Source organism: Phaseolus vulgaris, chromosome 4, assembly GCF_051622355.1.
Source record: "Phaseolus vulgaris cultivar YP4 chromosome 4, ASM5162235v1, whole genome shotgun sequence".
Lineage (NCBI taxonomy): Eukaryota > Viridiplantae > Streptophyta > Magnoliopsida > Fabales > Fabaceae > Phaseolus > Phaseolus vulgaris.
The window spans coordinates 6,717,875-6,742,298 of NC_143501.1; the positions used below are offsets into that span (position 1 = coordinate 6,717,875).

At 33.0% G+C, this 24,424-nt stretch overlaps 2 protein-coding genes across 2 annotated transcripts; both read right to left on the minus strand.

Moving 5' to 3' along the window:
- Nucleotides 1-14,967: 14,967 nt before the first annotated feature.
- Nucleotides 14,968-16,888, minus strand: LOC137837033 (7-deoxyloganetin glucosyltransferase). Its single transcript, XM_068645854.2, has 2 exons — nt 16,324-16,888; nt 14,968-15,899 (listed from the first exon to the last, which is right to left on the minus strand). The coding sequence occupies exons 1-2, from the start codon at nt 16,850-16,852 to the stop codon at nt 14,968-14,970; spliced, it is 1,461 nt and encodes a 486-aa protein (XP_068501955.2). The 5' UTR covers nt 16,853-16,888.
- Nucleotides 16,889-21,401: 4,513 nt separating this feature from the next.
- On the minus strand, nt 21,402-23,396 carry LOC137836388 (7-deoxyloganetin glucosyltransferase-like). The gene is made up of 2 exons (XM_090301385.1): nt 22,832-23,396; nt 21,402-22,417 (listed from the first exon to the last, which is right to left on the minus strand). The coding sequence occupies exons 1-2, from the start codon at nt 23,358-23,360 to the stop codon at nt 21,486-21,488; spliced, it is 1,461 nt and encodes a 486-aa protein (XP_090157511.1). The 5' UTR covers nt 23,361-23,396; the 3' UTR covers nt 21,402-21,485.
- Nucleotides 23,397-24,424: the final 1,028 nt, after the last annotated feature.

Below are 24,424 nucleotides of genomic sequence, written 5' to 3' on the forward strand. Positions count from 1 at the left end.
TAATGAGTTGGGTGTGTCGGTCGGCCCGCATGGACGTGCTGGGCTCGGTCAGCTCGATCATGGAGACCAAGTTATTAGTTCTTTGTTCAAACTTGAAATCTTTGTTGTGTTGGTAGTAAAATAATTAAAATGAATAATTGATATTAAACGAATTTTACTTTATTTTGACGTGGCAAACGAGATTCTATCATTATTATATTATAATACCATAATATTTTTTCAGTTATAATTTATTTTTTACATGCATGAAAATTGAGATACTAAATTCAATTTTAATTTTATTTCTTTTATATAAAAAAGATTTAAAATATTTATATAATATATTATTTTGTTTATATTAAAAATATCTTATAATTATAATAAGGAAATATTTATAATTAATATAAATGTAAATATTTATTATAAATATTAATTATAGTATTTATATTAATTATAAATATTAATTATCATTATAAGATCAATTTTAACATTAATGGATTTTATAATTATAATTAATATTTATAAACAAATATTATATTTATATTAATTATAAATATTTATTATAATTATGTTATAATATTTATTATAAATTATGTTATAATATTTATTATAAATTATGTTATAATATTTATTATAATTATCTTATAATATTTGTTATAATTATCTTATAATATTTGTTATAATTATGTTATAATATTTATTATAATTATGTTATAATATTTATTATAATTATGTTATAATATTTATTATAATTATGTTATAATATTTATTATAATTATGTTATAATATTTATTATAATTATGTTATAATATTTATTATAATTATGTTATAATATTTATTATAATTATGTTATAATATTTATTATAATTATGTTATAATATTTATTATAATTATGTTATAATATTTATTATAATTATTTGTAATTATTTTATAATATTTATTATAATTATGTTATAATATTTATTATAATTATATTGTAATAAATTTTAATGAAGTTTAAAAAAGGTTTGCAATAGCTGTAGAGTCAAGTTATGTGGGGTGAATGTGATAAGCACCCAAACTTTTAATGACATTGGGCCTTATGTATCTTGGGTCTCTTTTCTGTTTGCACCAAGCCCAACACGCATTTTAATTCTATATATATTTATAATACATGCCTGCATTAAATGCAAGCAAGAATAGTAATATTCTAACACTTTACTTTACTTTTTTTTTTCTCTGGCAAAACTATGTGCCTTGTTCACCCTTAAATAAAACATAAAATCTCAAATATGAAATTAAATTTTTTTATAGTTTATTGTAGCGAGAGTTTTTTGAACTTACCAGGTCATTTGTTGACATATCACTATCGAATCACCTATGATATATAGTTCCACACACGAGTTTGAGGGTCTCAGCGTGAGGAGTGTGTTGGAGATCTCACATCAACTATAGATAAAGACATTTCATAGTATAGAAGTGGGTGTAAACCTCACCTTATAAAACGGTTTTATAAGGTTGACTTAAGCTTAAATGTGAGGTTTGCACCCACTTATATACTATGAAAAGTTCTTATCTCTAGTCGATGCGAGATTTCCAACACACCTCCCTCTCGCCGAGACCTTCCAACTCATCTATCAAGTATCCAACTATGCATACCTTCTTTACCCTACGTTCTTGCTTATTTTTGGACAATCTCCTATGATGTTGCTAATTTCTTTCTCTTTATTCTTAGAATTCTAGATCATATTCACAAGTTGTTGCAGTTGTTCAAACCCAAAGACTTTCATTACCTATTCATTAAGAGTCTCTTCTTACGTAAACTTTTCTTTCTCAGCTTCATTTTTTTCATCCTTTTCAAAGGCATTTGTAGCGTAACTAGCTTTTTATTTCATCCATGGTGGAAATCCATGCTTTGAATAACATTCGTCAGCCATGTGGTTTATCTTGTTGCAGAAAGAACATTGTTTCCCATAGTTATTTCCTCTTCCTCTTCCATAGTTGTGCCACTCATGATTGCCATTGTTGATTATGTTGTTTGTTCTTTCTTGGTTCACGTTGTTTCAAGACCTCCGTGTCTATTCCCATGCTCTTATTGATGACTTTTTACGACAAGTGCACTATGTTGTCAAAATTAATAATATGTCCCTAAGGACGAATATCGAACTCACAATGAACAATTGAATAATTAAGTAAAATATTCGCTAAATATAAAAGAGAATAATGAAAGTTTGTTGGAATTTGTTGTGATAACAATCATTAACAAGAAAACAAGGTAAAGAGTTGTTGCTTCAATTGGAAAAATAGGGATTGAGTTTCATCTTTCTCACTCTTTTGTATTTTGATTAATCATGATAATATGGTGTCCTGTAATTGATATTGATGTTGTATAATAAAAATCATTTATATTGATTCCTCGTATATAAAATTATTATTAAGATGTTTCCTAAATATTGATTCCTCGCATATTTATAAAAACAACTTAGAATCAAGATCAGACGTTGATATCAATTAACATTTCAAACCCTAAAAATACTTTCCAATCAAATTTAAGATTCTAGATCAAGAATTAAAAGCAAAACAATAATACCAATAATCAATTAAGAACAAAATATTATGTTCAGAGATCATCTCAATGCATAAGAGTTTGAACAGATTACTCACAATCTTAAAGGGTAGAATTAGCCACACATGTTCTAACATCTTTTATTCTCCCAATTGGGTTACAAGTCAGACAATGATGTTTTCCTCACAACTTTGCACACTAGGGTTGTGCCTCAAACCTCCTATATCTATATTTTAATATGAAATATTACTGAAAATTGACATTTATCACTCGTTCAGATGTCTTTCTTGCTAGAGAACTAAAGAAAAGACGTGATTAATACATGGCAACAATTTTGTTAGCAAGATTTGCATTTTAACATCACTGTATGCTTCTACTTAACCTTTCAAGAAACATATCACCCATTCAAAATCCCTGTAATTCGCTATTATTCACTTTGCAAACACAAGTTGGTAGAGGTCGTAGCGAATCAACTCTTCCCACATGGTCTTAGAATCAGTGTAGTAATATATGATACTCCTTTCTCCTTGCCTGATGGAGTTAATTTCTGGAAAGAGATTCGAAACCCAAAAGTGATTACTCTTTACAAATCTTTCTTTAATATCTTCTCATTGTTCCCTTGCATTGTCGATGTTCACAGTGCTTTTAGCTATCTGTGTTGTGACATTCTGTGTGATGCATGAAATCACCATAACATTGCACCTCTCCCACACTTCATGATGTGATTCCACTAGCACAATTAGAATGATTCTTAACATTCTTAGGAATCATCTTGAGTTGGTTAAGAGCTAGGCACTTTATCATAGAAATGGATCAAAGTTCTATGAACAAGAACTCACCAAAACTAGTGCCAAAACACAAACTCATATAGAAGATCCAATTATTGTCAAATTGAACCAACAAAAAGAGGTAAAACTTAAATCCACCGAATAGAATTGGAAGGAAAGCAAACTGAACCGAACAAAATGTAAAAGAAAGGCATAGAACTGAAAATACTTGCTGGAAAAAGAAAAGTACCAAACCAAACACAAAGAGAAATAAGAACAGCTGCTGGAAAACTTAGAAATCGAACCAAAAACAACAAGGAAACAAGCTAAGACAAGGAATTAACAAAGAAGAAAGGAAGGAGAAGAGAATTGCTCATGAAGATGGATGAATGATGAATGATCACGCCACTAGAAGTGTGGTTGCTCCTAGATGAGTGTGTTGCCGCCACTTGAGGACACCATGGCTCCTTCAAGATAAGACTAGAGAAGAAGGCTCAAAAGCTCTCCAATGCTCACTCCAATTTTGAGTATAGTTTCTTTAGATAAATTCAAATCTGAATTTTACAAAGAGAGCACCTCTATTTATAGCCTAAGGTGCTGAAATGCAAGCAACACAAATTCAAAAATTCCCTCCTAAGAGACATCTAGAATCGGCGCCAAAACCCAAGCATGAGGAAGGTGTGACTCCTTCCTTCACTTTGGCACCTCCTATTCTACTTCTACACCTATCTACTAACACACCCCCCCTAAAGCTCCTAACTTAAGACTAAAAGATGCTATAACAATAGAGGTTTCTAATGTTTCCCTCTAAGCACCTTCAACTAAAGAAATTACAAAAAGAGAAAATAAATGTCCCCTAGCTCCTAAAGCTTTGAACATGCTTCTTGTAAGCCTTTGAGGTGGGCTTTGACCTCCATGGGCGTCCTCCATTTGTGCCTCTACCTCTTCTTGATCTTGTTGATTGGCCTCCATGTTCTCTTGAGCTTGATCTCCATCATACTCCCCGAGTTGGAGAGAATTCGACCACGAATTCTGGAGACCTACAGAAAAAGGAGTTAGATCGCTAACATTAAAAGTATGACTACCTAAGAATGTATCAGGCATATCTAACTCATAAGCATTGTCATTAATCCTCTTGAGGATTTGGAAAGGTCCATCCCCTCGAGGCATTAGTTTGGACTTCCTTTGAGTAGGAAAGCGATCCTTCCTCAAGTGAAGCCAAACCCAATCGCCCTCATCAAACAACAATGCTTTTCTCCTTTTATTGGCAAGTTCAGCATACTTGCCAACCTTCTTCTCAATTCTCTTCTTGATGTATTTATGCAAAGTTTTCACAAAAGAAGCCTTTTCATCACCATCTTTGCACAAGACATCTCCAAGAAGGGGAATAGGAAGAAGATCAAGAGGTGTTAGGGGATTAAACCCATAGACCACCTCAAAAGGAGAATGTGAGGTGGTAGAATTTACTACTCGATTATATGCAAACTCAACATGGGGTAGTAAATTCTCCCACACTCTAGGATTCCCCGAAATAAAACATCTCAATAGTTGTCCCAAAGTTCTATTCACCACCTCGGTTTGACCATCAGTTTGTGGGTGGCAAGTGGTAGAAAATAAAAGCTTAGTTCCAAGCTTGCCCCACAAGGTCTTCCAAAAGTGACTCAAGAACTTAGGATCTCTATCGGACACTATAGACCTAGGAATCCCATGTAGGCGAACCACTTCTTGAAAGAAGAGGTTTGCAATGTGGCATGCATCATCCACTTTGTGGCAAGGAATAAAGTGAGCCATCTTTGAAAAACGATCCACTACCACAAAAATGGAGTCCTTTCCCTTTGATGTCTTGGGTAAGCCTAAGATAAAATCCATAGATATATCTACCCAAGGCATTGAAGGGATAGGAAGAGGAGTATATAGACCATGGGGATGCATTTTAGATTTAGCTTTGCGGCAAGCTATGCATTTATCACACAAACTATGAACATGTTTATGCATATGAGGCCAAAAGAAATGTTCATGCAACACATCCAAAGTTTTAGCAACCCCAAAATGTCCCATTAAACCCCCCTCATGAGCTTCTCTAACAAGAGATAATCTAATAGAGCTTTGAGGAACACAAAGACGTTTTCCTTTAAAAAGAAAGCCATCTTGAATAAAAAATTCTTTGTGTCCTCCCTTAAGACACTCTTGATAGATGAGAGAAAAATCAAGGTCATCATGATAAAGTTCCTTAATGTGATCAAAACCAAGATATTGAGAGGTTAAAAGATTTAGCAAAGTGTATCTTCTAGAAAAAGCATCTGCCACAATATTTACTTTGCCTTGCTTGTGTTTGATCACATAAGGAAATTGCTCAATGAATTCCACCCACTTAGCTTGCCTCTTGTTAAGTTTGTTTTGGCTTTTCAAATATTTAAGAGATTCATGATCACTATGTATCACAAACTCTTTGGGAAAAAGATAGTGTTGCCAAGTAAACAAAGCCCTAACAAGTGCATATAATTCCTTATCATAGGTGGAATAATTGAGATGACTTCCCTTCAATTTCTCACTAAAATAGGCTATGGGGTGGCCCTCTTGAAGGAGAACAGCCCCAATACCTATGCTTGAAGCATCACACTCAATCTCAAATGTCTTAGTGAAATTAGGAAAGGCCAAGATGGGAGCATTAGTCAATTTTTCTTTCAAAGTGTCAAAAGCATTTTGTTGTGCTTCTCCCCAATGAAAGACCACATCCTTTTTCACTATGTCATTGAGTGGTGCGACAATGGTACCAAAGTTTGGGACAAATCTTCTATAGAAAGAAGCAAGTCCATGAAAACTTCGGACCTCATTTAAAGATTTCGGTGTAGGCCAATTTTGAATGGCCACCACCTTTGTTTTGTCCACATGGACCCCTTTAGAACTCACAACAAACCCTAGGAATTCTATATGATCAAGAGCAAACATACATTTAACAAGGTTAGCATACAAATGTTCCTTCCTAAGGGTTTCTAAAACTTGCCTAACATGCAACCTATGGTCATTCAAAGATAAGCTATAAATGAGAATGTCATCAAAGTAAACAACAACAAACTTACCAATGAAAGGTCTAAGAACATGATGCATGAGGCGCATGAAAGTACTTGGTGCATTAGTTAGGCCAAAAGGCATGACTAACCACTCATATAAACCAAAGTTGGTCTTAAAAGCCGTCTTCCATTCATCACCCCGTTTGATACGGATTTGATTGTAGCAGCTTTTAAGATCAATCTTTGAATAGATTTTTGAACCATGTAATTCATCCAACAAATCATCTAGTCTAGGTATGGGATGCCTATACTTAATTGTTATGTTATTGATGGCCCTACAATCCGAACACATTCGCCATGTGCCATCCTTTTTTGGCACTAAGATGATAGGCATAGCACAAGGACTCATGCTATCTTGCACCCACCCTTTCTCAATCAAAGCCTCAACTTGTTGGCGAATTTCCTTGGTTTCACTTGGATTGGTCCTATATGCTGGACGGTTTGGTAAAGAAGAGTCCGGTATCAAATCAATTTGGTGCTCAATCCCTCTCAAAGGTGGAAGTCCATTTGGAGGATCTTGAAACACATCTTGGAACTCTTCTACCAAATTTTCCAAGCAATGAGGACTATCAACAAGTGATTCTACTCTAAGAGTTCTAGGGATGGCTAAGAAAAGAGGATGATGAGCCACTATTTCCCTTTCAATGTCACGCCTAGACACAAGGAGTGTAGGCTTAGAACTCTTATCTTTTTTATCTTTTTCACTCTCCCTCTTTTTCTTCATGATAACTTGGTCCTCATGGACTTCTCTTGGAGAGAGAGATTTTAAAGTAACCTTGTGACCATGGAATTCAAAAGATAGTTTGTTGGTAAAGCCATCATGTAAAACTTTTCTATCAAATTGCCAAGGTCTTCCCAAAAGAACATGAGTGGCTTCCATGGGCACAACATCACATAATACCTCATCTTTGTATTTTCCAATGGAGAAATGGATGAGGACTTGTTTATTGACAATTATTTCTCCTACTTCACTAAGCCATTGTAATTTGTAGGGCTTTGTATGAGAGATAGTAGGCAATCCAAGCTTATCTACTACTCTTGTACTAGCCACATTTGCACAACTACCCCCATCCACTATCAAGGAACAAATGTTTTTTTGAATAAGACATCTTGTATGGAAAATATTTTCCCTTTGACTTTCATCAAAAGGTTGTGAAACTTGTCCAAGAAGTCTTCTCACAACTAACAAGTCCCCTTCAAGTGGACATTCGCTCTTTTCCTCACTAGATGCATGAGAATGCAATGAATGCTTAAGGGAATCCGAATCATGCTCACTAACTACAATGCCCTCATGCATGTACATACTTCGTTTGGAAGGACAATTTGCAGCTATATGACCATAACCCATACATTTAAAGCATTTAGTATTGGATGTTCTAGTGGGAGACTTAGGTCTAGAAGTAGATGGCTTAGTTTCCTTGGGTTTGAAAGAAGAATCTTTGGAAGGATGTTTAGAAAAGAATTTTTGTTTCTCCAAGACTTGGAGTAGTATCCATCATTGGAAGCATTTTTGAAAGAGTTTTTCTTAGCAAGTTGGGCTTCCACCTTCATTGCAAGATGAACTAAAGAGCCCAATGATGAATACTCTTGTAACTCAACAATGTCTTGAATATCCTTCCTAAGACCACTCACAAACCTAGCAATTATAGCTTCCTCACTTTCTTCTAATTCAATTTTAAGCACAAGCGTCTCAAGCTCCTTATAATATTCATCCACATTTAGCATGCCTTGTTGAAACCGTTGGAGTCTCAACATGAGGTCTTTCCTAAAATGTGGGGGCACAAACCTAGCGCGCATATGATCCTTTAAAGAGTTCCAAGAGTCCAAGGGAGGACCCTTGTGATAGATAATGTCCTTTACAATTCCATGCCACCATTTCATGGCATAATCACTAAACTCTAGGGTGGCTAGCTTAAGCTTATGCTCATCTTGGATCTCATGGATCTCAAATATTTGTTCACACTTAGCCTCCCAATCTAAATATACATTAGGATCGCTAGAGCCATTAAAACAAGGTAGCTTAACCGAAGGAAGCCTTGACTTTGCATCATGATAGAAGCCATTGCCGTAGTGAGTTCTTTCCCCTTGGTGATGATGTCTTTGTCCATGGACTTGGGTTGGAGGTCTCCTTCTCCTATGCTCATCTTCACGGCCAAAATCATTGGAAGAAGCTCTTGTGGAAGGTCTATGATGCTCATCATGAATTGAAGGAGATGGTCTAGCTTGTTGCACCTCCATCTTTTGCAATTTCTCCTCCAACCGTCTAATGGTTCTTTGAGCTTCATGTAATTCACCAAGGATTGAAGCTTTGGATGGAGAATTCTGCTTGTATGATGCATCACTTGAAAAGCCAGCCATTTTGGAAATAAAAAACAGCAAACACACAAAAAACAGCAAACAAGTTAAGAAACAAAAATTAGCAAAAACAGTGAGTGTGGTCAGCAAGAATGCCGAAGTGAAAAGAGGCAGAAAAAGAGGTCACTCTCAAAGAAATAATGTCCTTGCACCAATCTGATCTTGAGGCCTTGGAATCCTCAAATGAAAGATGTCAAAGCAAGCACACCAATCTCAAGGCAACCACCACAAAACCAAAGAAACAATAAAGACAAACAAGAAAAGGTATAAGCAAAGAAAGATAATTGCAAAAGGAAAACTGTATGTAAGACAAACTCAAAGAGTAAAGAATGAAAGACAATCAAGAAAATAAAGAACTCAATGAGAAAGTAGGCACACAAAAGAATACTTAAGGAAAAGCACTAGATTAGATGAAGAAAACAAAAAATTAGCTACTGGAAATTTTTTTTTAATGCAAACTGTGTTTGATATTCACTGATTTAACTGGATTATGAAATTTAAACCAAAGGAACTTCAAGATGTTAACTCAATAATGGCACTGGAATCAATTAAAAACAGTAAGCCAATTAATTGAGATAAATTTTTTAAAATCGCTGCCAGATTACCGTATTCTTTTCGGCAGAATGGTACACTTTTTTTATTTTATTTATCATTTTTTGTGTACTTTGAATTTTTTAATGATTCTTTTTTCTACTCTTTTCTAACACTTTGAATATCACAAATCCAGAATTTCAGAATTTTCCAGTGAGTAAATCAATTGCAATAAGGAAAAACAGTAAGCACTTTTTTCAGAAACAGAGGAATCCTAATAGGAATAAAAAACAGAATGATGAACTAGCAAAGACATAATGGAAAATGATGTATTGGAACTTGTATAGGTCTAGAATACAAGTATGAACTCAATTCTAAAATGAAAAATGCACAAAGGATCAATACCAATTCAGAAAATTATATGACACTAAAGCAAGAAACGATCAAAAACAATAAAAGTACTACTAGAAGTAATGACAATTATGGAATAACATGACTAAGACAAAACTTGACATGATTCAAAAAGGAAAATACTCAAACATATGATAGGCAAAAGAATTAAAACAGCAAGTAAACTCAAAATAAGCCTAAAACAGAAACTTAAATTGCAAGAAATTAAAAAAGCTCTTGAAATAAAGTGCTACACAACTCAACAATTAAACAAGAACACACCTAAACTCATGATACCACATGATGTGATTCCACTAGCACAATTAGAATGATTCTTGACATTCTTAGGAATCATCTTGAGTTGGTTAAGAGCTAGGCACTTTATCATAGAAATGGATCAAGGTTCTATGAACAAGAACTCACCAAAACTAGTGCCAAAACACAAACTCATATAGAAGATCCAATTATTGTCAAATTGAACCAACAAAAAGAGGTAAAACTTAAATCCACCGAATAGAATTGGAAGGAAAGCAAACTGAACCGAACAAAATGTAAAAGAAAGGCATAGAACTGAAAATACTTGCTGGAAAAAGAAAAGTACCGAACCAAACACAAAGAGAAATAAGAACAGCTGCTGGAAAACTTAAAAACCGAACCAAAAACAACAAGGAAACAAGCTAAGACAAGGAATTAACAAAGAAGAAAGGAAGGAGAAGAGAATTGCTCATGAAGATGGATGAATGATGAATGATCACGCCACTAGAAGTGTGGTTGCTCCTAGATGAGTGTGTTGCCGCCACTTGAGCACACCATGGCTCCTTCAAGATAAGACTAGAGAAGAAGGCTCAAAAGCTCTCCAATGCTCACTCCAATTTTGAGTATAGTTTCTTTAGATAAATTCAAATCTGAATTTTACAAAGAGAGCACCTCTATTTATAGCCTAAGGTGCTGAAGTGCAAGCAACACAAATTCAAAAATTCCCTCCTAAGAGACATCTAGAATCGGCGCCAAAACCCAAGCATGAGGAAGGTGTGACTCCTTCCTTCACTTTGGCACCTCCTATTCTACTTCTACACCTATCTACTAACACACCCCCCCTAAAGCTCCTAACTAAAGACTAAAAGATGTTATAACAATAGAGGTTTCTAATGTTTCCCTCTAAGCACCTTCAACTAAAGAAATTACAAAAAGAGAAAATAAATGTCCCCTAGCTCCTAAAGCTTTGAACATGCTTCTTGTAAGCCTTTGAGGTGGGCTTTGACCTCCATGAGCGTCCTCCATTTGTGCCTCTACCTCTTCTTGATCTTGTTGATTGGCCTCCATGTTCTCTTGAGCTTGATCTCCATCACTTCATATTGACTATCACTTCATGGAGGTTGTGGTATCTCCCCATTAACAAACTTAAAGTTGTTCTTCAAAAGCATAGCTCACTTCATTGCCCTACTCCATGAATGATAGTTCGATTCATCAAGATATGGAGTGACCAAGACCATGACTAGGCTTTTACCTGGGTGAAGGTAATAAGCATTGCCTGGATTCTATTGATCATTCTTGGGAGAACTTTGTTATGTGGCAACCATGAGAAAAAAAGAACAAGAAAGATAAAAGGAACACCGATAAAAGATGCAAAAGGAGAAAGAAAATAGAAAGAAAAAATCTAATACCCACTCTAATACTATCTTGAGAAGTAGACTTTAAACATAATTCAAACCTTATAAAATTGATTTATAAAGTAAAATTTACACTCACTTATCTATTATAGAATATTCTTACCTTTAATCGACTTGGAATCTCTTGTAAACTCACCCTACCTATGGAGAAAACCAAATATTTAAATATTTCACCAAACATCCCATAATACTATGGAACACACCCAGATAATACCGTAGTCCCTATCAGCCTACTCTTTCAAGGATATGGAACTACACTACGTTGGTTGGGATGACAAGTAATGATGGAAAGGTGAACATGTTCCTCTTCTTAAAAGTTATTAAAAATATAAAGAGAGAAAAAAAACTAAAGGAGATTAAGAAGCACAATAGTTTCTAAGTAACTCACACAAGTTAATCTTAATACAATTGCTTTCTTGTTAATATATTAAAAAGCAAAAGCAAGGTATGTTAATTTTATTCCACCTCTTCTCCATTTGTTTCACACTAAGCGAATGGTAAAAGTAGGAAAACGAAGAACTCACCCAATAATTCCTCCAATACAGTCATAGAATTGCTATATTTCTGGAAAAAGTTTCTAGAAACTAGATCAATTCTATAATCTCGTAATCCCCCAATGCCATCCCCAAACTCGCACAACTATTGCCAATATAGGAATTCAAATTCTCAATCATCTCCGCTATAGCGTAGAACGCGCTCTACGCGCCATGGATTCTAGCAATTCGGTTTTGTCCAAATACAGCATGTGCACCTGCTCCACGACAACCACACACTTGAGCAGGAACAGTTGCTCAAAGCTCAACCGAAACGAGGCCAAAACCCTAGCAAGGTCGCGACCCGAGCCGAAGAAGTGCTTCACTCTGGAAGCGGCGTTGAGCACTCAGAGCTTTTATACGAGAGTGGTGCATGTCGCAAGCCTGCCGTAGAGCGCGGTGAGGCGTGCAATTTTGCGGTGGAAGTTCAAGTTGTCTGGCATGTGAGACCTCCAAGGTCTCCGTGGAGATTCTAGCGACTTGAAATTTGGAGGGAGAGAGAGGAGATGACGTGGAAAATGAGTTATCGTTTTGAATTTATAATATTATAATATAATTTATACTAGAATTTTGTTTGTGTTAAAAAAATTAATATATTATATTATTAAAGATTTATTTTAATCATTTACTCTGACTTCGTCTCCTTTCCTCTTGTCGTGCGGTCAACTCCTACCTTAGCTTGCTTCTTTTTCCTTCTTATTACGTCTTGGTCGCACTGCCTCGGATGAATGTCGAATGGGGGTACCTGTAGAAGACACTCTAACGCACAAGTCAACGAAAGGAGTATTCGACACTCGGAAGTATACTGTAATTAATGACGTACTTGCTCCTTAGAATGTGTGCTATTTATATTACGTGTAATGATTTTTCTTATTGGGTCAGGTTAAGGAGTGAGTTTGCGTTTAGGATTGCATTACCTAGTTGCTAATCACGGGATTAGGCTTGTTGAGTCTGTCTAGGTGTAATAAGATTTATAACATCGATAGGTCCACTGGGAATAGGCCTTGGGTCGACGGTTCGCTAATGGGGCTGAGACTCTGGTTAGTCGTTCGGTCCACACCAATACATATTGCAACAATCCCATGGAGATGCAGGGAAAAATCTTAGGAGTGTAAAATGCAATTGCCTAAGAGTTTTGCTCTACTTGATTGGGTGCAATTATCAATTTCAACCTACACTCAATCTTTCATAAATATGATGAAAATGCTTCTATGGAATGACGAAAATTACCTTAAATGAAAAGAAAGGAGAGTGAATAAAAAATACTTATGAACTTTTTTTTAATACATTTCTGAATTTAAATATTCAGAACACATTTTTTAATTCCAGAAATTCATATCCATAATGCATTTTCAAATTTTGTGTTATGGATTTGAATATTTGGAACACATTTTTTAATTCTGAAAACTGTTTTTCAGAATATATTTTCAGATTTTGTTTTCCAAATTTGGATTTCCATAACACATTTTTTAATTATGGAAATTCTTTTTCAAATTGCATTTTCATATTTTGTGTTTTGAATTTTCTTTTTTGAAATGTATTTTTTACGGTAGATATTTTGACTGTTGAATTATATTTTTTAAATTCTGGATTTTCAAATATGAAATAGAGGGTAATTTTAGAAATTTTGAAAGATAATAGGGTGCAAATTAAAATTGATATGGAGAAGGAAGAATTTGTCTCTGTGAAAAGTTTTTTTTTATTGGGTCCAATTACAGTTGGTTTTCAACGAATTTAGTTTAACTGGGCCATCAATGGACCTGGATACTAAAGTTAAAATTAATCATGCTAACAAGTTTAGGTCACTGTTCTAACCCCTGGTTTTTCTATGTTCACACCATTATCTTTTCCAAGACGAAAATATATTTGATGAAAATACATTTTATATTGTGAAAAATACACAATAAAATATATTTGTGTTCTATTATACGATATGAATTTACATATGTCTCTATTATAAATATGTTTACATTACAAAAATCAAATATGCTTTCCTTGAGTAATTAGTTTCATATAAAAAAAAATTTCTTCTAAAAAGGTTATATTTGAACATCAATAAATTTAATTATGATATTTTTTTTAATTGAAACTAAAGTGATAAAATTTAGTTTTAAATAGAAAAGGAGTTAATTATGATACAAATTAGAATAAAAATATGTTTATAGTTAGATTCAATTTAACTACTTTATATTGTTTTTATCTATTTTTATTTTTTTTCTAATTTTAAAATGTACCAATTTTGTTCCTTTAAATTATATCAATAAAAGCTTAAGTAAAGTACTTACTTAACCAAAAGTAAAATTATTATAAAACTATAGAGATAAAAACTTTATAAGAACTAAATGCATATTTTATCCTACAAATTATCACTTTTAATTGAAAAGAAAACTATTACCCTTGATATTATCATTTTTTTTTTGTAATTTGATTAGTTAAGAAGCAATTATCCTTTTCATTAATAATTAATTAATCAAATTAATTTAATTTTAATTATTTTTTTTACTGTAATTAATTTGATTAATATTAAAAATATAAATGGTAACATAATTAATTATATTTTAAAAATAAAAATTTGTATCAAAATTAATTTTGATTAATATTAAAAAGTTTCTTTTTTAAAATGTAACTTGCTTGTGCACATTTAAAAAAATTTAAGTTCAAAAACACTTAAAGAACATCATGAAATAGAAACCAATTTTTAGAGACCAAAATAATTAGTTACCATAAAAACTAAAATAGAAACAATTTCAGAAACTAATTAAAAAAATGGTTTCTCAATTAGTTTTTATTATTTTCTATTATTGTTAAATAGTTTCTAAATTGGTATCTAATTAGCAACTAAGGTTTTAACTACCAACTAAAGAAATTAAAGTTTAATTTGAGAAAAAAAATTAGTTTTATAAATAATTTTTTTAAGAAACTCACAAAAAAAGCAAAAATAAATAAATTATATTTTAAAACAAAACTTTAAAAAATGATGGTTGTGCATAATTTTTTAATTTATTTTACTAAACTTTTTTTTATTGTTGTGATGAAGTCAACTTATTTTTGCGTCACAAAGCAACAGATCCAAGATAAATGACTCATCAGAGTTCAGATTTAGAGGAAAAACAAAAGTTGTTTAATCTAATTTTGTTTGAACAACACTTCACTAATCACTTTGTCCAAGTTCATGAATGAAAGACCACCAGATCTAGTGTCCTCCTTTGCCTTCTTCTTCAACTGCATCACCTTTTGCCTCATCTTCTTTCCTTTCTCTCCCACCATCAATTCATTCACATGTTTCTCCACCTCCTTTCTCTTCACATCAGTGTCAATTTCAATCCCAATGCCCCATTCATTGCAAATATTTCTGCAGTTTGTTGGTTGATCAGCAAAAAATGGCCAACACACCATTGGCACACCAGCACAAATGCTTTCAATTGTTGAGTTCCATCCACAATGAGTCAAGAATCCACCAATTGAAGGGTGATTCAGCACTTGCTCTTGTGGACACCAGCTTGCAATTAGACCTCTATCAGATATTTCATTCACAAACTCAGATGACAAAATCACTGAGCCACCAAACACAAGGTCAGGCCTAATGATCCATAAAAAGGGTCTCTTGCTGTTGGCCAAACCCCAAGCAAACTCCAAAAGTTTCTCTGGAGACATAACCGTGATGCTACCAAAATTCACATAAACAACAGAATTAGGTTCCTTGGACTTAAGCCATTCCAGCCACTCAGTATCTTCCTTCCACAGATTGGAACCTAAAGATTCCAAATGACTCTGTGGACTTTGATTTAAAAATGAAGGGAAAGGGCCAATGGGGTAAACAGAAGGGAGCATAGAAGAGAGAGCCTTCAATGCCTCACTCTCAAGTTCATCAGAAGTATTTATAACAATAGCAGGGGCTTTGAGCACACTATCAGCCATACCAATGCTATATTCTACCATAAAGTTATTTGGATCTGTTGTCCTTATAAAGTCAGGCATGTCCTTCAGTCTAAAGTTTTGCAAACCTGGAATCCAGTCTAGTTTGGTGTCCAAATACCCATTTGTCAAATAACTCTCATCTGCAATCATGATCACAAAGCCACTAGTTACAAGTTCCACATAATTACAAATGAACATTTTCTTCGTTAGCATGTATCCATTAGTTACAAATAGTAAAAAAGGCTAAAATTGATATAAAATATCCGAGGACTTTGTTACCTTCAATTATTATTTCAATTCAAATTGTCATTCTGACTAGTCTTACTATATGGATGTTATATCTAATGCTATAAAACTTCTCTAAAGAAAGAAAAGATAAAGTAAAGTAATATTTTCAGTTCAGTTTATCAGGAAAAACCAACAACTGATATCTTAGCAAATACATTACTTGTTATGCACATATACATAATATCGATTGTTGATATTACTTCAATTAGAGGAACCGGATCCGAATTACTCGTGTTGTTCATGCACTTTTTTAAAAGAAAGAGCTTTAATGCATACCTTTGAGTGGTATTAGACCTTTATCAGAAAGAGTACGGAAGTGCATAATAGACAATAAGGAGTTGGCACTGGATGGTGAAAATAGAAGAATAGGGAGTGCTAGTTCTTGAGCAGCTTGTGTAGTAAAAGTCAAGGAACAATCAGAAACCAAGCAAGTAACTGGAGGTATATGGCCAACAATGGCAGAATCATTGAGTCTAGCAAGAAGTTCACGAAAGGGTAGGAGAAAGTTTTCTCCCACTGTTTTACAAAGGGACACTATGTCTTGAGTGACATTATCAGCTTCATCTGTGAGGGGAAGACCATCTGGGATTGTCTCAAAATGAAAATCTTGAGAACCATCAAAGGCTTTAAGACCCCTTGAATTGAGCAAGCGTTTGTAGTTGTATTCAGTGTGGACAAAGGTAATGTGAAAGCCTCTAAGATGAAGCAACTTTGCTAATCCGAACAAAGGATTGATATGGCCTTGAGCTGGATATGGGATCAACACTGCATGTGGCTTTCTCTCTGCAGGGTTACTCATCTGCATTTCTTTCTTGTAGTGTGAAGAGAGAGCTTTGGAGAATGAGATACAATATGGATAAGCATGTGTTTTTAAGTGGGATGAACCAATATTTATATTCAACTCCTAAACCTGTTAACTAGTGTGTTCTGTTTCCCATATGCCAAAACATAAAGTCAAAGGCTCTTTCTCAGTAGAGAATTTTCATCTTCCCCATAATGGAAACATTGTTGCATAGATTACTTTTCTACTTCGCAAATCAAAGTAATTTTCAGAGTGTGTTTATTTCAATCGATATAATATTTAAATTTATGGCTAAATATGATTAGCTTTCGTTCTTTGTTTAAACTTGAAATCTTTGTTGTGTTTGTAGTAAAATAATTGAAATGAATCATTGATATCAAACGACTTTTACTTTATTTTGACGTAGCAAACGAATTCTATCATTATTATATTTTAATACTAAAATATTTTCCTCAGTGATAAATTATTTTTTACATGCGTGAAAATTGAGATACAAAATTCAATTTTAATTTTATTTCTTTTATATAAAAAATATTTAAAATATTTAAATAATATACTATTATCAATATTTTTTGTTTATATTAAAAATGATCATATAATAACAATAAGTAAATATTTATAATTAATATAAATGTAAATATTTATTATAAATATTAATTATAGTATTTATATTAATTATAAATATTAATTATCATTGTAAGATCCAATTTTAACATTAATGGATTTTATAATTATAGTAATATTTATAAATAAATATTATATTTATATTAATTATAAATATTTATTATAATTATGTTATAATATTTATTATAATTATGTTATAATATTTATTATAATTATGTTATAATATTTATTATAATTATGTTATAATATTTATTGTAATTATGTTATAATATTTATTATAATTATATTGTAATAAATTTTAATTAAATTTTAAAAAGGTTTGCAACAGCTGTAGAGTCATGTGGGGTGAATGTGATAAGCACCCAAACTTTTGATGTTTTGGGCCTTATGTATTTTGGGTCTCTTTCTTTTTGCACCAAGCCCAACACGCATTTTATTTCTATCTATATATATAATACATGGCTGCATTAAATGCAAGCACGAATAGTAATATTCTAACACTTTACTTTACTCTTTTTTTCTCTGTCCAAACTATGCGCCTTGTTCACCCTTAAATAAAACACAAAATCTCAAATATGGTATTAGAGTTTTTTTTATAGTTGATTGTAGCGAAACTTTGTTGAACGGTCATCTACTGTCAGATCAATATCAGACCACGTATAATATATAGTTTCATGCACGAGTTTGGGGGTTTCATCGTGAGGGATGTGTTGGAGATCCCACGTCAACTATAGATAAGGACATTTCATAGTATAGAAGTGAGTGTAAACCTCACCTTATAAACCGATTTTATAAGGTTGACTTAATCTTAAAGGTGAGGTTTGCACCCACTTATATACGATGAAAAGTCTTTATGTCTAGTCGATGCGAGATTTCCAACACATCTCCCTCACGCCGAGACCTTCCAACTCGTCTATCAAGTATCCAACTATGCATACCTTCTTTACCCTAAGTTCTTGCTTATTTTTAGACAATCTCTTATGATGTTGTTACTTGCTTTCTCTTTATTCTTGGAATTCTAGATCATATCCACAAGTTGTGGCAGTTGTTCAAACCCAAAGAGTTTCATAACCTATTCATTAAGAGTCTCTTCTTACGTAAACTTTTCTTTCTCAACTTCATTTTTTTCATCTTTTCAAAGGCATTTGTAGCGTAACTAGCTTTCTCTTTCACCCATGGTGGAAATATTGATGACTAAGATAGTAATTGATATGTTCACGTGGTGGTGCATATATTCCATATAAGGTATTATGTTTACTTATATAACTGATTATATATGAGACTACGTGTAATAATTCTATAATAGATTATGTACGAGTAGTATCTGTCCTTGATTTTAGGTGATTTTTATTTTATATTTATAATATCAGACAGATATATGCATAATAATCTATATTAAATGTTATTTTAAATGGTATTTTTTTAGGGTTTGTAATTATGTAAGTAAATAGTTGCTTGTGTATTCATTCTATTCTCATATTAATGTTTTAATTTTTACATGTTCAAATTTAATTTACAATTACCACTTTTCTTTTTGGATTTTTTATATTTCACTTTTTTTTAAATTCATATTTGAGAAAAAAAATTAATATCATTTGTGATTAATTATTTATATATTTTCAATTTCAAAAATTAAATAATTTTTTAATATTATTTTTATTTAATAAATTAATGATTTAAATTATTTTTCAATTTTAATTTATACTTATTCTTATTAAAAGAATACAATGAAGGGTAAGCCCAAAGGCCAAAAGGGAAGCCAAAGAGTTAGGATGAAACTGAGAAGGAACAACATTAAGCGTCTGAAGAACACTCATCGTAAACTCGTCAAAGGAAAAGGCTATATGGAGATCAGAAAAGAAGCATAAGTATGCGAAGAAAAATGGGAGTTCAGAAGGAGCCCGACCGATACAAACGGTATCGACCGGATGACACGAGTCGATAGCAAGGATGGCATCAACGACATTAGGTTTCAAAAGGCACACTCTATCTATGAAAGAAGTGATAGAAAAGGAATCCCTAAACAGGGAAAAATAGCTAGTAACTTTGGGATCAACCCAGTCAAATTCCGAACGGGATGAGTCCCTAGTAGGGTTCGATCGGTCGCAGCAGTGTCCGAATCGTTAGCCCTAACTGAGTTAACACTAGAAGGCACGACCTCCTCATGTTGAGGCATCGGGGGCAACATTTCACACTACAAGAAAATATGGAATTACATTCGATTATTAGATACGGATAAAAATTCATATGTAAAGTCAATGTTACATACGGATTATAATATTTATAATATTAATAATATTAAAAAACGGTTACATATGGATATTTGTATGTAACTTATTTCAAATTTAATTAAAAAATAACTAAAAATATTATTAAAATTTATAATATTTAAAATATTTAAAATATTATAACATGACTAACCTCTCATAATGAAGAGAAAACACCTCGCTAGATTGTAGGGGGTTTCGAAGGTCGGAGCGAAGTAAGTGATGGACGAGTGGTGGGGGACCACTATTTATAGGCGCTGGAGAAGAGGAATAGTAAACATCTCTTAGATCTCAACCGTTAGATCTCACTCAATCCAACGATCATTATTTCTTAGCACCAAAAAAATTAAGTAATCATGACAATCGTTTTGTCAAGATTTTGACGTCGTCGATGTCACATCCAACATCGGTAAGTACAACCATCACATTTAGACTCTTCAGGTTGGCACCTTTCGAACCTGAGGGGCAAGTGTACCGGTCGGAACAGGACTAATTGTGGAGGATTCAGTACCCGGTTTATGCCAACCGAGATAAGCAAATCCTTCAAACTCAACAAAAGATTAACAAGCTTAAAACAATGATTAAGAATTAGGTAATGTGCTCTTAATTTTGATCCAAATATTAATTCCACCCAATAATCATATAAATAGTCACAAGTTTTGAGAAAAAGGTACATCATTATCGCGCATTAATTGCACTGAATACCGAAAACTTACTTAAGCGTCAGAGTACCTTTCACAGGTACCATCTTGACGAAGAGCATACGAAGGAGTGGAGGCCGGAGGAGGAGTAGCAAGGGTGATTCAAAGAGAAGCAAAGTTATCAAGTGAAATGGATGGAAGAAAGCGACCGATTGACCAAAGAAGAAGGTAATAGTTCTCTTAGTCTTTTTCTATACTTGAAAAAAATAGTTAATTTTTGTCTTATATGGATATTGAAAGAGAATTTCTTGATCCTCTTGTGAAGAAATTAATGGTACAAAATTCTTTATAACCTTACCTAACACTTTATCGATTAGAAGTTAACATTAAGATTACATTTTACTATAGTACACCTGAAATTTTATTACACGTCTTTAAATAGATAAATTTCGAACGATATTTATTGGAATAGGAGATTTATTGTAGTATATATTCTAAAGAATAAATTATCAATTAGCAGTTAATATTAAGATTACATTTTAATATAGTACCCATATGTTAAAATTTTAGTATGCATATATAAATAGATGAATTTCGAACGATATTTATTGGAATAGGAGATTTATTGTAGTATATATTCTAAAGAATAAATTAAGCATTGTATAAAATCAACTATCTGAAAATTAAACTATATTGTAATTTTAAACAATATTATCAAATTTGAAAGTTAATGTTGTTTAATGATTATAATTAAAGAAATAACTGTTGTGTACATTTTATGCACAATAATTATAGAAAATAAGTAACACTAATAGTATAAACTTATACACATAAAAAAGAAATCATAGTTTAATTTGAGAAAAAATAATTATTTTTAGAAATAATTTTTTTTAAGAAACTCACCAAAAAAGCAAAATAAATAAATTGTATTTTAAAACAAAACATTAAAAAATGATGGTGGTGCATTAAGTTTTAATTTATTTTACTAAACTTTTCTTTTATTGCTGTGATGGACCAAATTTATTTTTGCTTCACAAAGCAACAGATCCAAGATAAATAACTCATCAGAGTTCAGATTTAGAGGAAAAAGAAAAGTTGTTTAATCTAATTTTGTTTGAACAACACTTCACTAATCACTTTGTCCAAATTCATGAATGAAAGACCACCAGATCTAGTGTCCTCCTCTGCCTTCTTCTTCAACTGCATCACCTTTTGCCTCATCTTCTTTCCTTTATCTCCCACCATCAATTCATTCACATGTTTCTCCACCTCCTTTCTCTTCACATCAGTGTCAATTTCAATCCCAATGCCCCATTCATTGCAAATATTTCTGCAGTTTGTTGGCTGATCACCAAAATATGGCCAACACACCATTGGCACACCAGCACAAATGCTTTCAATTGTTGAGTTCCATCCACAATGAGTCAAGAATCCACCAATTGAAGGGTGATTCAGCACTTGCTCTTGTGGACACCAGCTTGCAATTAGAGCTCTATCAGATATTTCATTCACAAACTCAGATGACAAAATCACTGAGCCACCAATCACAAGGTCAAGCCTAATGATCCATAAGAAGGGTGTCTTGCTGTTGGCCAAACCCCAAGCAAACTCCAAAAGTTTCTCTGGAGACATAACCGTGATGCTACCAAAATTCACATAAACAACAGAATTAGGTTCGTTGTTATTAAGCCATTCTAGCCACTCAGTATCTTCCTTCCAAAGATTGGAACCTAAAGATTCCAAATGACTATGTGGACTTTGATTTAAAAATGAAGGGAGAGGACCAATGGGGTAAACAGAAGGGAGCATAGAAGAGAGAGCCTTCAATGCCTCACTCTCAAGTTCATCAAAAGTATTTACAACAATAGCAGGGGCTTTGAGCACAATATCAGCCATACCAATGCAATATTCTACCATAAAGTTATTTCGATCTGTTGTCCTTATAAAGTCAGGTAGGTCCTTCAGTCTAAAGTTTTTCAAACCTAGAATCCAGTCTAGTTTGGTGTCCAAATACCCATTTGTCAAATAACTCTCATCTGCAATCATGATCACAAAGCCAATAGTTACAAGTTCCATATAAATACAAATGACCATTTTCTTCGTTAAAATGTATCCATTAGTTACAAATAGTAAAAAAGGCTAACATTGAAATAACATTTTCGTGAACTTTGTTACCTTCAGTTATTATTTCAATTCAAATTGTCATTCTGACTAGTCTTACCTGATGGATGCTATATAAAACTTCTCTAAAGAAAGAAAAGATAAAGTAAAGTATTATTTTCAGCTCAGTTTATCAGGAAAAACCAACAACTCATATCTCAGCAAATACATTATTTGTTATGCACATATACATAATATTGATTGTTGATATTACTTCAATTAGAGGAACCGGATCCGAATTACTCGTGTTGTTCATGCACTTTTTTAAAAGAAAGAGCTTTAAGGCATACCTTTGAGTGGTATTAGACCTTTGTCAGAAAGAGTACGGAAGTGCATAATAGACAATAAGGTGTTGGCACTGAGTGGTGAAAATAGAAGAATAGGGAGTTCTAGTTCTTGAGCAGCTTTTGTAGTAAAAGTCAAGCAACAATCAAAAACCAAGCAAGTAACTGGAGGTATATGGCCAACAATGGCAGAATCATTGAGTCTAGCAAGAAGTTCACGAAAAGGTAGGAGAAAGTTTTCTCCCACTGTTTTACAAAGGGACACTGTGTCTTGAGTGACATTATCAGCTTCATCTGTGAGGGGAAGACCATCTGGGATTGTCTCAAAATGAAAATCTTGAGAACCATCAAAGGCTTTAAGACCCCTTGAGTTGAGCAAGCGTTTGTAGTTGTATTCAGTGTGGACAAAGGTAATGTGAAAGCCTCTAAGATGAAGCAACTTTGCTAATCCGAACAAAGAATTGATATGGCCTTGAGCTGGATATGGGATCAACACTGCATGTGGCTTTCTCTCTGCAGGGTTACTCATCTGCATTTCTTTCTTGTAGTGTGAAGAGAGAGCTTTGGAGAATGAGATACAATATGGATAAGCATGTGTTTTTAAGTGGGATGAACCAATATTTATATTCAACTCCTAAACCTGTTAACTACTGTGTTCTGTTTCCCATATGCCAAAACATAAAGTCAAAGGCTCTTTCTCAGTAGAGAATTTTCATCTTTCCCAGAATGGAAACATTGTTGCATAGATTATTTTTCTGCTTTGCAAATCAAAGTAATTTTCAGAGTGTGTTTATTTCAATCGATATAATATTTAAATTTATGGTTAAATATGATTAGTGTTCCCGCTAGGGAGATGGAACTAGAGAACTGCTGACTGACTTCGTTATCCTCCTTCCGGTCGGGCAGTCAGCTCGAACTTCAGTTTGTTCCTTTCACCTTAGGGCTACTTTTTCAGGTTCGTTCTATCCCAGGTGAATGCCAAATGGGGGTACCTGCAGAAGACACTCTAACGCTCCAGTCAGCAAAGAGTATTATTCGACCTTCAGTTGTTAGAGTATATTCACTAATGACGTACCATGTTATTGGAATGTGCGCTATTTATATTATTTTAATGGGCTTACCTTATTGGGCTGGATTAGTGGAGTGGATCGTACATAGGGGCGTACTACCTAGTTCTTAATGGTGGTTTGACTTTACTCTTGATTTGAGCATTAATGAGTTGGGTGTGTCGGTCGGCCCGCATGGACGTGCTGGGCTCGGTAAGCTCGATCATGAGGACCAAGTTATTAGTTCTTTGTTCAAACTTGAAATCTTTGTTGTGTTGGTAGTAAAATAATTAAAATGAATCATTGATATTAAACGAGTTTTACTTTATTTTGACATGACAAACGAGATTCTATCATTATTATATTATAATATCATAATATTTTTTCAGTTATAATTTATTTTTTACATGCATGAAAATTGAGATACTAAATTCAATTTTAATTTTATTTCTTTTATATAAAAAGATTTAAAATATTTATATAACATATTATTATCAATATTTTTTTGTTTATATTAAAAATATCTTATAATTATAATAAGGAAATATTTATA

Excerpts from the sequence above, each read along its gene's own strand:
- LOC137837033 (XM_068645854.2), bottom strand. The coding sequence starts at position 16,852 with ATGCAGATGAGTAACCCTGCAGAGAGAAAGCCACATGCAGTGTTGATC. Across the intron at positions 15,900-16,323 it reads AGGTCTAATACCACTCAAAG|ATGAGAGTTATTTGACAAAT; the intron begins GTATGCATTAAA and ends TCATGATTGCAG.
- LOC137836388 (XM_090301385.1), bottom strand. The coding sequence starts at position 23,360 with ATGCAGATGAGTAACCCTGCAGAGAGAAAGCCACATGCAGTGTTGATC. Across the intron at positions 22,418-22,831 it reads AGGTCTAATACCACTCAAAG|ATGAGAGTTATTTGACAAAT; the intron begins GTATGCCTTAAA and ends TCATGATTGCAG.